This window comes from Haliotis rufescens, unplaced genomic scaffold, assembly GCF_023055435.1.
Source record: "Haliotis rufescens isolate VD_foot unplaced genomic scaffold, xgHalRufe1.0.p SCAF_13, whole genome shotgun sequence".
Taxonomy (NCBI): domain Eukaryota; kingdom Metazoa; phylum Mollusca; class Gastropoda; order Lepetellida; family Haliotidae; genus Haliotis; species Haliotis rufescens.
Window position 1 is genome coordinate 40,155,752 of NW_025963813.1, and position 13,401 is coordinate 40,169,152.

The window sequence follows — 13,401 nt, forward strand, 5'->3', positions numbered from 1 at the left end:
ACGAAAGCTGGTCTTGGTGAAATGAAACGTTGAGAGTAAATTACTAAGTTTGTATTAATTTCGCCTTGGTCTCGTCTGTGTAAGGTGTGAGTCTATGAGATTAACGACAAGGGATGTGTCTATATAATTCCAGAATATTCAACATGTAGTATAGCCCTAATTTACTCAGTTCCAAAAGTGCGTGATAAAGCTAAGACTAGATACCAAAAGAGATACACACACGCCCTATTCTTGACAGATAGTCTGAGCATTATCTAGATATTCATTAGAATTGTTCCAGGTTGCGAAATACACAACTTTCCTTATCTGTTGTCAAGGCTTGGCAGCACCTGCTGTCTTCCAGCACCTCGGCCGATATTAGAGATAATATACTTCTACATGAAGTAACAGTCAGCATGTTCCAGGATATGATCATCTTGTGTTTGATTGGATTGGCGTCGATACAGCAATTCACTGCGTCCCTGCGCACAGAACATATCAGGGTAAAAACTGACCATGTGTTACAGTTAATTGATGACATGTTTGTTGGCGTCACCATCGCCGGCAGTCAACTGAGGTCCAATCTGAAGTATCACAATGTCAGGTACACATAACATATGTACAACTACGTCTGATCGGTTTCTTGCATGAAGTATGTTACGTGGTTTACGGGCTTGTTCGCGGATCCTGGTTGGTCGGTGGGAAAGAAAATAAACAGAGAATGCACTTTTTAGGATCATCAGAATACATAAAGCAATAAACCGTTTCCATAGCCACCAATAATCTCGATTTTACGATTCCGGCTATATCATGAGTATGTGTTTAAGAGTCAATATCAGATAGTGATGATACAAGGTGTTCGCAAGAAGGTGAGCGTACCCTGCCCCATCGGTGGCACCCGTCACAAACACATGCAAAGTCAAGTCAGTTGTTTCTCTGAAAAACACGGGAACATATGTCAAAATAGCGAATTCCGTCAAACATAGTTTTTGTTACTGATGCGTCAAAAGTTTGAAATGTCCTCCACACGTCTTCCATAAAACGTTTTGAGACCTTTGACCCGTGAAGATTAGGGTAGAATGGATCTTCAGCAACCATTGCTTGCCATAAAAGCCGACTATGCTTGTCGTAAGAGGCGACTAACTGGATCGGGTTGTCAGGCTCGCTGACTTGGTTTGATGCATGCCATCTTAACCCAATTGCGTAGATCGATGCTCATGATGTCGGTCACAAGATTGTCTGGTCTAGACTCGATTATTCAGAGACCCCTGTCATACAGATGGAATATTGGTGTGTGCGGCGTTACAAACAACAACAAACCAACAAACTGAGGCCTTGAATGTTGCAACATTGAACGAATAGAGCAAATTTTGAGTCAAATGACGCTCTTTAAAATATTGGTGAAATCTGGGATTGTACCTCTAAAGTTGAGAAAAGTCGATGCCGAAGGCTGAAGTTGTTGGAATATTTCTCGAAATGTAGGACAAGTTGTTGACTGGACAGTTGAAGTCTTGTGGATATATTTTTGTCACTCTGAAGCTTTATGCTTAGAAGAGTATCCATTCCACATCAAGCTAACACCTTATATATATTTAGTTATTTTCATGATATAGCAAAACGGTCGAACAATTGTTGCAATGTTCGCGTAGAACACAACACATACACCAAACATTGTAATCAGTATCCTAGCTTATCCAGCCTAGAAAATGCCTAATCTCGTAGAAGAACCTGGACCATTTCACAGTCACATGTTTGTTCCGAGCCCGATTCAGGATACCGTAACCTACAGTTATAACAAACTCAAATGGACCACAACTTTAAGTTCGTTATAACCGTCTTTCGTTAAAAACATACATACATCTAGGCAGTAAACGCTGGGGACCAAAAATTATGTTCGTAATATCCGTGAGTTCGTTATAACATGGCGTTGAAATAGCCATCATGCATGCGACATAAGAAATGGGTAAAAGTGATGTATCAAACTAGACTGATTATACACTAAAGTATGCATTTACTCATCAGTGTCTAGTGCCATAGCAAAGCTACGGATGCTATTATCGGTTAGCAATTGTTTCTTCACGATATTTACAGCTTCTAATTTGACCGGGCTGTCGGGTAGGCTGGTGGTAAGTTAAAGTGTCATGCTGAAGGTCCCGGTTTGTTTCGAAACATGGGTACAATGTGTGAAACTTATTTCTGGTGTCCCCGTCGTGATGTTGCAAGAGTATTGCTTAAAGACGCATAAAATATAACTCACTAAGGCACTATAATTTGAACATCAGTATATTTTTAACAACTTCCCTGTTTTAACAGCTCTCCAAAACTGCTGGCTCTTGGAAAAGCTTTAGCACCGGGGTATCTGAGAATCGGAGGCTCATCAGTGGACGCCATGGTGTTTGACCCGACTCACAATATAGCCACTGGGCAGCAGTTCCAACTCCCAGGTGATAGCTGTATAAGATCGTTATATCTTCCTAGAAAAAAAGCTTATAAAAATGACTTTCACTCTACTTCCCAAAGGTACTACAGAGGCCATAATGGCTACACCGGGCTACCTGATACAAACTAAATATATAATCAATCTCCAACAAGAGTCGATTCATTTTGAATAAGCTTTTTGGTCATTCTATCAAACTACCACAGCTGTTGGTTTTCTCTGTACAAATGGAAATTTGACCGAAGTTTTATGCACAGTGGGTTCTGAAGGTTGGATTGAATTATACCTGTAGGGACATCTGACTTACAATAAAAGTTATATATTTTGCTGTACATTGAAACCTAATTTGTGCGGACCGTGGTAATATTGAAATCGCGTTTTCCGAACATCGCAGCTGAAGATGCTCACCTGTATAGAAAGGAACAGTACTTTGTTCCCATAATTAGTTAATCCGGACATTGCTTGACAGAGAACTTTGCCGAGGTTGCTGGTTGACACTGTATCAAATAACCATGTGACTGATGGATTTCTTTATTTACATAATCTTATTCCATCCGTCACGCTTTAAGATTCAGATATGAGCAAGTATGCCTTGACTCATTATTGAAACTTATGAACGTGAACAACGTATTATTAGAACATACGCAAATTGAGAAACACATATTTTCAGTAAACACCTGGGATGATCTCAACATGTATGTTCACAAGATTGGGCTAAAACTGGTGATTGGTCTCAACCTGATGCTCCGCGATGGAACTAAGTGGAACCCATCAAATGCTAAGCAGTTGCTCAAGTATTCCTCTGACAAAGGATACACTTTTGCAGGGATTGAACTGGGAAATGGTAGGTTTTGAAGCCATGTGTATGTCGCATCAACCACACCTAAATAATATCCCTGTGGGCAACAACTTAGACCTGTATGAAATGACCAAGAAAGATCGGTGGTCAGGTTGTTCATCTGCGAGCGTTCATATCGTACTCCAACAGCCTAGCCTGTCTGATCCGATTACCTTCATCCCACTGTTATATTGCTGTAAAGTTGCGGCTTTGAATAATAGACAAACATAACGTATAAATAGAGGATTATCTGCTTCATGCATATTGTCATCAGTGTTAATACTTGAAGAACGATTTAATATACAGTCAAATACCGTTGTGTACAGGTTAAAGGGGCGTACGTTAATACTTCGAGTACAACAGTGTTTGACTGTAGTTTGTATATTTATTCACTTCGCGACAAATGTACCACCATTGATACAGGTTTTCCTGTCATGCTTGATGTATTTATTATCACTGTACATATTTTTCATTGAGAACCAAACTTGTACTATCGTCACTGGAATACTACTGTCAGTGATGTTCAGCTGGGAAGCGACTACAAGGAACTAAAACAAGTCCTTCAAGGAACGGCCTATAAGGACAGTCTCATCCTTGGACCTGACATAGCCGGTTATAAAGACAAGTACATTAACAAGTGTGTACCAAATTCACGTTGCACACCCTGTACAACGAGGGAATAAGCTGCATGGTGATCAGGGCTAGATTGTTGTTGTTAATCTTAATTGAGCCATATCTATGACTAGTTTGTACTCTTATAAGCATTCTCTATGTTAGAAAAAACATCACACATCAGATGTGCTATTTGCACAAATGCTAACGACGGTAATGCAAAAGTACTTTCTTTGTCCATACCAACTCTCCAATGTGACCGTGCATTTCCAGCTTCTTGTCCCATGGTGGAGCCAGTGTCATAGACGTCTTGACCATCCATCAGTGAGTGTACTTCCTTCCGGGTGAAGTATCATGGACATTGACTACACTAAAGTTTTAATGTCACGTGTAACAATTGAAGGTCACCTTACTTAGTCAACATATTGCAGATGACAACATATATATTCCGAAATAATAGGTGGAAGTAGCAATGGGATAGTAACTGCTGTACTTGTAAGTAGAATTCTAGGAAGATGGATTGAAAAGATTAATTGATCACAGTGTGTATATCAACAAGAACGGGAATTTACTAATGACTAAATAATGAGAGGAATGAAGACAGAAAGGAGCATTTGTGCAGCTGATTGTTGCATGTACAGAAACGGGTTGAGAATTGCTGTGTTAATTATTAATCTTTTCAGTTACTACTTTGATGGACACACCGCTAAACTGAAAGACTTTTCTAACTATTCTATAATAGATCATCTTATACCTGAAATACACACAGTGATGAGTACGATCCAAAGCTATCATGGTCTGGTGGCGTGGCTAGGGGAGACCTCGTCTGGTTATGGGGGTGGCACACCTGGCATAGGCAACAGATATGTGGCTGGCAATCTGTGAGCATTTTAGTTATCTTACTGATTTTAGAGTTATATTTCTTTCTGATTTCGATTGAAACTTTTTCTGGCTCACACAAAACTATCAAAGATCGAATACAGCATACGGATGTCAGCGAGAACACCTTCGAGGGAGTGCTAGCATACGTTGATGTAGATGCAGATTGTCAATACATGCTTGATAGGTGGTGATGATTGGTGTTCTTAGGTCCGTTGAAACTCGAAATAATGAAAAATAATTGTAAATCGTGTCGATTTGACGTGTAGAAGTTCACGTTTACACGGGTATTACACGACGCTGCTGCTGATGTCTGAAGCGCCTCTGCCAAACAATTCTATATTGCTGAAATATTGCCGATGTGACGTTAAATCTTGACTCACTCACTCACTCACTCACTGTAAACAATTATATTTCGTTTTATTATGATGCAAAAAGTGGCATGTTTTGAATGGATCACTGTGTGTGTATGTAATATAAAAATGTTGACTGTCATATCCTTATTCCAGGTGGCTTGATAAACTTGGTGTTTCAGCAAAATACGGCTTAAAAAGAGTCCTTCGCCAGTCACTCTTCGGAGGGCATTATTCACTTATTGACAATAACAACAACCCTACCCCCGTGAGTATACGTACATGTATGTACTGTAAACATGTCCTTAGGTCACGTTAACGATCGCCAACGTCATTGTGTCGGTGCTCCGTTGTCGGAATGCCGTATCATAAAAATTCAACTGTACCTGTGTGTAAAGGCCGACTGCAATGGGTTTTGGGTGAGCAGGTTGTTTGACTTGCATCATCCTATCACAGCATCAACTGCTGGTTTTCATGTCAAGACACATTTTACAGCTTAAATGACAACATTGCCTCTCTTATAGTGACGCACACCATTATGCCTTTTGACAGGACTACTGGTTGACGCTTCTTTACAAGAGACTTGTTGGCAACAAGGTATTTGATGTTCCATCTTCATCTAACAACCTCTGCATGTATGCCCACTGCACGAACCTTAACAAGTGAGTTGTTTAGTCACACACTTTATTCTAAACCTGTTGAAATAGTTTACTAACAAGCTTTCACCTAAATTGCACACAGACATTTTCCAACCTTCAAACAATGTACGAAATACCCATGACATCACAGTAGAAATCACAGACACAACCAACATTATAGCAAGGAATTAGAGTGAGTGATCGAGTTCAGTTCAACGCCGAATTTGAACACTATTCAAGTTATATCACGGCGTGTTATGGTATGGAAGCAAAGCACAAAGTGATGCAGGTTTAAAACCTCTTGTGAAACCCTCGAGCACCGGTATAGCCCTGACAAACCTAGAAACAAATTGGGGCGAATTCGGGATTTGAACCGACGATCATTGGTTTATTGCGAAACCAAGGGATGAAACTCTGCACAGAGAATTGTCGTGCCCTAGACGAGACCCGTACCTCCACTGAAAAGTAGTGCGTGGACATGCTTGGAAGACATGGATACATTTAATTAAAGTAAATGTACAATTTGGTTTTTCAGAGACAAATAATGATGATCCCAGAAAAGCAATTTTCTAACTCCTCCGTAGCACTACTTCAAAATACTTTTCAAACAAAGTCAACATTCCAAAATATTCAAGGTAAACTTCATAGATCTGGTACGCATTTCATCTAATTGTGTAAATGTTCTACATGCAATAAATGTATGTTTAACACAACAACAACAACATTATATCAAAGTTAAGATAGACACAAACATTGAAATTAACAACACAATTACACCTTTGCAAAAAGCTGTCAGCTCATTGACTCTTATGACATCCTTACATGTCGCCAACTGAATTGTACGGAAAATTCACAAAATGGCAATTTGGCAAATCAAATGGCTAGATTTCTTGGATATGCATATGTCCTGAATACATTTCATTCGAGTTCACAAGCTACAAAGCCCTTTTTCCATGTAATGTTTTTATTCCACGTGACAATCCTGTGGCTGCCAGCAGAATCTCAGTATAGTGACTATGCGTGTGAACAGAGCGATTGTGACCTAACAAACAAATGACGTCAGATCACACAAAATGACGTCATGTCCGTCATTTGCATGGACGGTAAACAAAACAGTGACTGGCAAAACAAATAACTGGATTTCACGAACGTAATGCTAAATATCATATATACTGACATTTGTTATGACATCATCGGTTTATGTTTCAGCGTGTACAACTACATGCCTGGCAGTATCACAGTGTATGCCCTTAACCTAAATAGTGACCCCGTAATCCTTACCATATCGGATCTCAACATCAAAAGCGTGGACATATTCTGGCTGACTCCAGAGGGAGGAGATTTGAAATCACAGTTTGTATATAATTTGTTTTCTTTCAACCATTGTGCTTAATGATTTTTCAAGTATCACAAACTCATGAGTCAGAAAATATTTCATTGTGAATGTTGTCAAATGCCGAGGATAATGATAAGAGGAACAGACATAGGTGAGTAATATAAGACCTTTTGCTGATGACACATCTTTGTATGTGATCATAGGAGATCCTGATATAGCTGCTCATGGTCTAAATAATGACTTGGACAGAATTTCGGAATGGGCTGCTAGATGGCAAGTTACATTTAGTCCCGAAAAATCTTAACCTATTCAATTTACCCTTAAAGTAAACCCAAGTCGCAAACCTAAATTATATATGAAAGGTACACAAATCGATGATGTGCAAAGCCATAAAGCACCTTGGTATTACTTTACAAAGCAATTGTACATGGAAAATGCACATTGATGATATTGTTAGGAAATGTTATCCTCTGGTTAATTGTTTAAGAAGTTATAAATATCGTCTATTACGAACTACCTTAGAAACTATGTACAAATCATTTAATTTAGCAATTTTTGATTATTGTTACAACTGTACCAATGAACAAGCTTACGTATTGGAAAAAGTACATGCTCTCAGAACCATATTTGGCGCTGTCAAAAGTACGAGTCATCAGAAGATTTACAATGAAAGTAATTACAAGACAGAAGATACAGTTCAAAACTGGTTATATTTTACAAAATGAATAACCATTTCTCCCCGAAATATCTTTGTAGACTTATTCTTAATACAGTTTCGGAAAACACAAATTATGACTGAAGGGATAAAACTAATCTTCAAACAGCGAAGTGTAAAAAACAAAAGCTTATACAGATTCATTTATACCAGTTACAACACAACTGTGGAATATGTTACCAGAAAACCTGACGGGGGCCGTTACACAATTTAAGAATTTGCTTCACGTAATGGGAGATAATGGTATACACTGGGATTTAAAGTATGGAAGCAGATTATATCAAATTATTTACATTCGCCTCAGGCTTGGCTGCAGCGATCTTATCGCAAATCAGTATGATAGATATATCTTTGACACAAAAACTTGTCCCTGTGGATATCATACCGAAGATACTTTACACTTCCTTTTTTTGTGTACACATTACTATGTTCTTCGAAATGAAATGTATTTTTACCAACATTGTTGTTTTTTACAAACAGTGTTATGCGGAAATTCGTATTTGAATAAGGAAGAGCAAATTCTGATATTAGATTCTTTTCAAAACGTCATATTAAAAACTGGCAAAATTTCAGTTAAATGAATTGCTTAATATAAACTGCAAACAGACTTATTATATATTCACATCCAACTTGACATGTACAATTCATTTGTTACATCTAACCTTCATTGATGTATTTATTGTAATATGTCCTATGTGTAATGGAGTGGTATTAACATAAACGCTTCCCTTGTTTTCAAATCCATTTTCACATTTTTGTGAAAATACATATGTTTAAACCACATGGGTGAGTGTATGTTGAGTTGCTGAAGTTTATCTGAGCATACACACACACCATGGAGACAGGACAAACTGCAGGTCCATATGAAACAAATAATTTATATAATGTGCATCTTCCCCTTGGCTAGGCTTTGAAGTACGATATGAGTGAGTGAGTGAGTTTGGTTTAACGCCGCTTTTAACAGTATTCCAGTTATATAACGGTGTGTCAGCTTAATGTGGGAGGGAAGCCCGAAGTGATGGAGGTCTCAGACGTTTGCCACTTCGGTGAAACCGACGAGCATGTGTATGGTGCTGACAAACCTAGAAATCGGGATTCGAACCCACAATCATAGGTTTCTTGCGTGCCTAAGGGGCGCAACTCTGCACAGCGAATCGCGGCGACTGAAAGAACAGAAAGATGATCAATGCATAATGTGCTGACAAATAAAACAGTTTTGATTTATTTTTTCCAGAAAGGTACAGCTCAATGGCAAGACACTGGAACTTGTCCACAACCACATACCACACATGACACCAACAACTTTGGGAACTGGGACAATGAGAGCACCTGGAAACTCTTTTGGGTTCATCGTCATTCCCGACGCCAACATAGTGGCATGCCGTCCACAAAGCCATGGTCCCATTATCGGATAATTGAACCAGCACTGTTTTCCTCAACGTTTTAATAAACGTTTTTTCAGAAACGCCATGATGTTTGTGTTTTTAAAATGTAGGCGTGTGTTGAAATATGTTAGACAAAAAACATAGCAAACTGAGCAAACCAATGAATAACTGACATTTACGGAACAAAAGGTTTTCCAAAACAAATCTCCTGTTTCAAAGAAGACATAAGACGGTTGTTTACCTCCATATTTCACAGGCTGGGTAATGGGCGGATCCAATAACCCTGTGCTTATTAATCGTTATCAAATAGGGACATGCTACCAGATGTTTCATTCACTCTGAAAGCTGTTACCTTGATCAAACAACTTTTGAGCAAGAGTCGTTTGACGCTCCAGGCAATGTTATTTGAAACTACATGGGGACGGATGTCATCTAAAACTAAAATGTTAAAATTAAGCTTAATAATGTTGTTGGTGGCGTAAAATAAAGAAAACATGGATATATTTTTTGAAACACCAGTTGGTTGGTGTGCTTCCAATTGTTGTACTTATCAGGCAAACACAGTTTGGAAAAAGACTGTGCTCGAAATTTAATTCTTGTTTCACATTTTGTGACATATAGGTAAAAGGGTAACAGCCAATAGATGACAGATCAATACTTTTTACTTAATATATTAAAGAAGAAAATAAAACACTCTGGACAAAAATGCAAACCTGAAGGCTTATGTAAGAAATGCATAGACACATATTAATCATAGTGTTTTGTGGCTGTAGAGATTGTTGTTGGTTAATTCCTGGGCATTGTCAGTTGCAGCAAACGACTGAGGCGCTCATATAATATCAGCAGCTGCAGTGAAGATGTACCCGGAAATGTGATTAGTTGTTGAGGACAGCACTTGAAAGTTCGAGGGGTTTTGTGACGAGACATATTCTAAAAGTCTGGACGGCATGATGCGGGCGATCTGAGGCCTTTAACGACATGCATCTACTTGCACAGTGCAGAAGGAATACCTACCTCAAAACACCCGAAACCTGCCGGCATCCAACACATTTCCGGTTTCAACAAAGGAGCACGTGCCTCTTTCAAGACGTTGAACAGTGACAAATTCTGGACATTTGAGTGCAATGTTATATAACCTGTTTCTTGTTGCTGGCCCTTGCTGGTTGAAGTTTCACTCCAGCTTAATGGCTGTGTGATAATCTACATCGACACCTCACTACATGCAATAAAGCAGAAGTTCTTATCCATAAAATTGTACGATTTTTACTTACCATATATTCAATCCACTGAACAGATTATGTGGTCATCTGCAGATTTGTTTCATAACATGCTACCACCAATACAGACTCTGTACCTGGCATCGTCCACAATGGCAAACCTTGTCATTTACAAGAACAAGACCATCTTTCTATGCTCAAAACCCTTTACTGAGTCTGAACTCTTTACAGTTCTCAAAGGGGCGGTCGGGTAGCCTATTTGTTAAAGCGTTTGCTCGCCACGCCGATGACCCGGGTTCGATTCCCGACATCCGTACAATGTGTGAAGCCCATTTCTGGTGTCCCCCGCCGTAATATTGCTGGAATATTGCTAAAAGCGGCGTAAAACCGAACTCACTCACTACAGTTCTCAAAAGGTTGGTTTTGGTTGGTTGGTTTGTTGTTTGACGCCGCACTCAGCAATATTCCAGCTATATGACGGCGGTCTGTAAATAATCGAGTCTGGACCAGACTTCTTAAAAGGTCAAAACCAACATCTTGCATACTAGACCCAGTTCCTCCTTACGTTGGTCTGAGTAACGTTGACATTCTTCTACCTTGCATCATAGATTCTCAATTGCAGAAGTTATAATGCCTCTCACATTCAGTAATGCTATTATCAATACATTTCTCAAGAAACGTTTACTGGATCCAGATGAGCACAAGACTTATGGGCCTGTGTCTTACCTGCGCTTTATAGCTAAGCTCATTAAGAGAGCAGTCGAGAAACACTTGCAGCATCTCAAGCAACACAATTTATACGACTCCTCACAGCCATCACCACAGAACTGAGACAGGCTTGCTTATAGTCCTTGAGTGGCACTACTTGCTCTGATGGACATTATCGACACTATCGACTACCATCTTTGGTATTCAGATTCGCTGTGCAGAGTTGCGTCCCTTGGGCACGCCAGAAACCTATGATTGTGGGTTCGAATCCCGGTTCGCCCCAATTATGTTTCTAGGTTTGTCAGCACCATACCCGTGCTCGTGGGTTTCACCGAAGTGGTAAACGTCTGAGACCTGCATCACTTCGGGCTTTCCTCCCACATTAAGCTGACATGCCGTGATATAACTGGAATACAGTTAAAAGCGGCGTTAAACCCAACTCACTCACTCACTCACTCACTTTGGTATTCATGATCGTGCTCCGGGCTTGTTTGAATCTTTCCTATGTCAAAGGTCTCAATCTGTCCTAAGTGATGATTTTATCCTTTCAGTACTACATCCCAGCTGTGGCATCCAAAAAGGTTCAATGTTCGACCAGTGTTATTTACTCCACATACCAAGGAACCAGGTTATTGACTACACCATTCGAGTCAAATCGGATCTCAGAGATACTACAGTGACACGTGAGCAGTGGCAGCATGTGCAATCGGTTAAAAACCAGGCTGACCACTGTTTGCTAGGGTTGTCGTAAACATCTAATGACTTCTCATTTTTGGTTCCAAGGACCTTCTTAAATTAGAAGAACCACATGGCCTTCAGTAACACTTGATTCTTGTAATCAACTTTCTAGGAATGACCGTGTGTTTAAGGAAACGTATGAACTCCATTCATCAACAGACATTTGTGAAATTCAAGACAGGGAAACAGGATCTTTCGAGAAGTATAACCTTTTACCCTGTGAATACGAGGAAGCCAAGTTCTGCTTGATACAGGACACACAAATGCATTCATTTCCCTCATACCAGTAATTTAATGCCACTGTAAGGACAGTGGTGCGTTACGCTGATAATCAAATGTTTTGACGGAATTGAACCTGGTTCTGAGATTGCAAAAAGTCGAACAAATTTCTCTAGGTTTTGCAAATCCACATGGTATCAATTCCACTTGTCTCAAATACTTTAATCTTTGAGACAAGGATTTGGTGGCACATGTCCTGAATCCTGTTATATCTCTCATTTTGACAGTAGTGATGCATGCTTTAACATACTGGTATTGCACGTGGCATTATTCGATATACCACTGTCTCTGAGAAAATAATAGAGGTCCTTCTTTGATTGTTTTGAGGATGTTGGTTAATCTTTGAGACAAGGATTTGGTGGCACATGTCCTGGATCCTGTCATATCTCTCATTTTGACAGTAGTGATGCATGCTTTAACATACTGATATTACATGTGGCGTTATTTGATGTGCCACTGATACCAAATTCTTTGATCAAACGATTATGTGGTGATGGTAACACAGAATGGTTTTGTTATGTTGGGGCAAAACATTTTACAATTACAAACATTTTTTTTTAAATGTAGGGTAGCCAGGCTTCAGGTGACAGCTGACTCGGACAGAATGGGTTTATGCCCATTCCATTTCCTCAGTTTGTGCATTCTACCAACAAGTAGAGATTGCTGCAGAGCATCAATTGTTCCCCGCCATATAATGTTAAATGCAGAGGAAGGAAGTGTAAGCAATAGGAGGAGAGGATTGGTGTAAAGTAGAATTTAGTTGTTATTATTGTCGATATCTTTGGAAATCACAAAAAAAGAAACAGTGTCTTTAAATAGTCAGCACAAAGAAAACCAAGGCAAGAAAACACATTACTAGGCCTGTCCGGCAGTACTTGGTATATACCCGCTATTAGTGCCAGTAATATATAAAGTAATTTATTGCAAGTCATATATAGATAACACAAGGAATGTCATTCTCAAAACTGCCTTTTCAGCAAATATAAATCTTTCTGGTCAAAATATTGGCTTGGTTAAATATAACAAACTTTTGAAATAGTAAACATACAAAAATGTAATGAATCCACTGTAAATAAATTTCAGTCCAAATGAAAAAATATGTTCACGCATTCATTAGGGGATTCCTATTTATCCAACAGCAACATAAGAACATACAGGTTGGTTAAGTCATCTATAAGTATTGAGAATTATCTTACTTTTTTACAAAAAACAAAGCTCATAGGTCACATTTCTCAAAACTTCGTTTAAGTAATCACAAACTAAAAATTGAAACTGGTAGATATACAA

At 39.1% G+C, this 13,401-nt stretch overlaps 2 protein-coding genes across 2 annotated transcripts in view; both read left to right on the forward strand.

Moving 5' to 3' along the window:
• The window catches only part of LOC124129036 (hyaluronoglucuronidase-like), a 64,958-nt gene extending 55,703 nt beyond the window's left edge, over positions 1 to 9,255 (forward strand). Inside the window, exons 9-10 of the mRNA XM_048394618.1 lie at positions 6,946 to 7,089; positions 9,022 to 9,255. Of these exons, the coding sequence (XP_048250575.1) occupies positions 6,946 to 7,089; positions 9,022 to 9,202 (325 nt within the window). The 3' untranslated portion in view covers positions 9,203 to 9,255. The remainder of the gene's footprint in view (positions 1 to 6,945; positions 7,090 to 9,021) is intronic.
• On the forward strand, positions 389 to 3,332 carry LOC125378686 (heparanase-like). Its single transcript, XM_048394626.1, has 3 exons — positions 389 to 583; positions 2,293 to 2,423; positions 3,087 to 3,332. The coding sequence occupies exons 1-3, from the start codon at positions 396 to 398 to the stop codon at positions 3,269 to 3,271; spliced, it is 504 nt and encodes a 167-aa protein (XP_048250583.1). The 5' UTR covers positions 389 to 395; the 3' UTR covers positions 3,272 to 3,332.
• Positions 9,256 to 13,401: the final 4,146 nt, after the last annotated feature.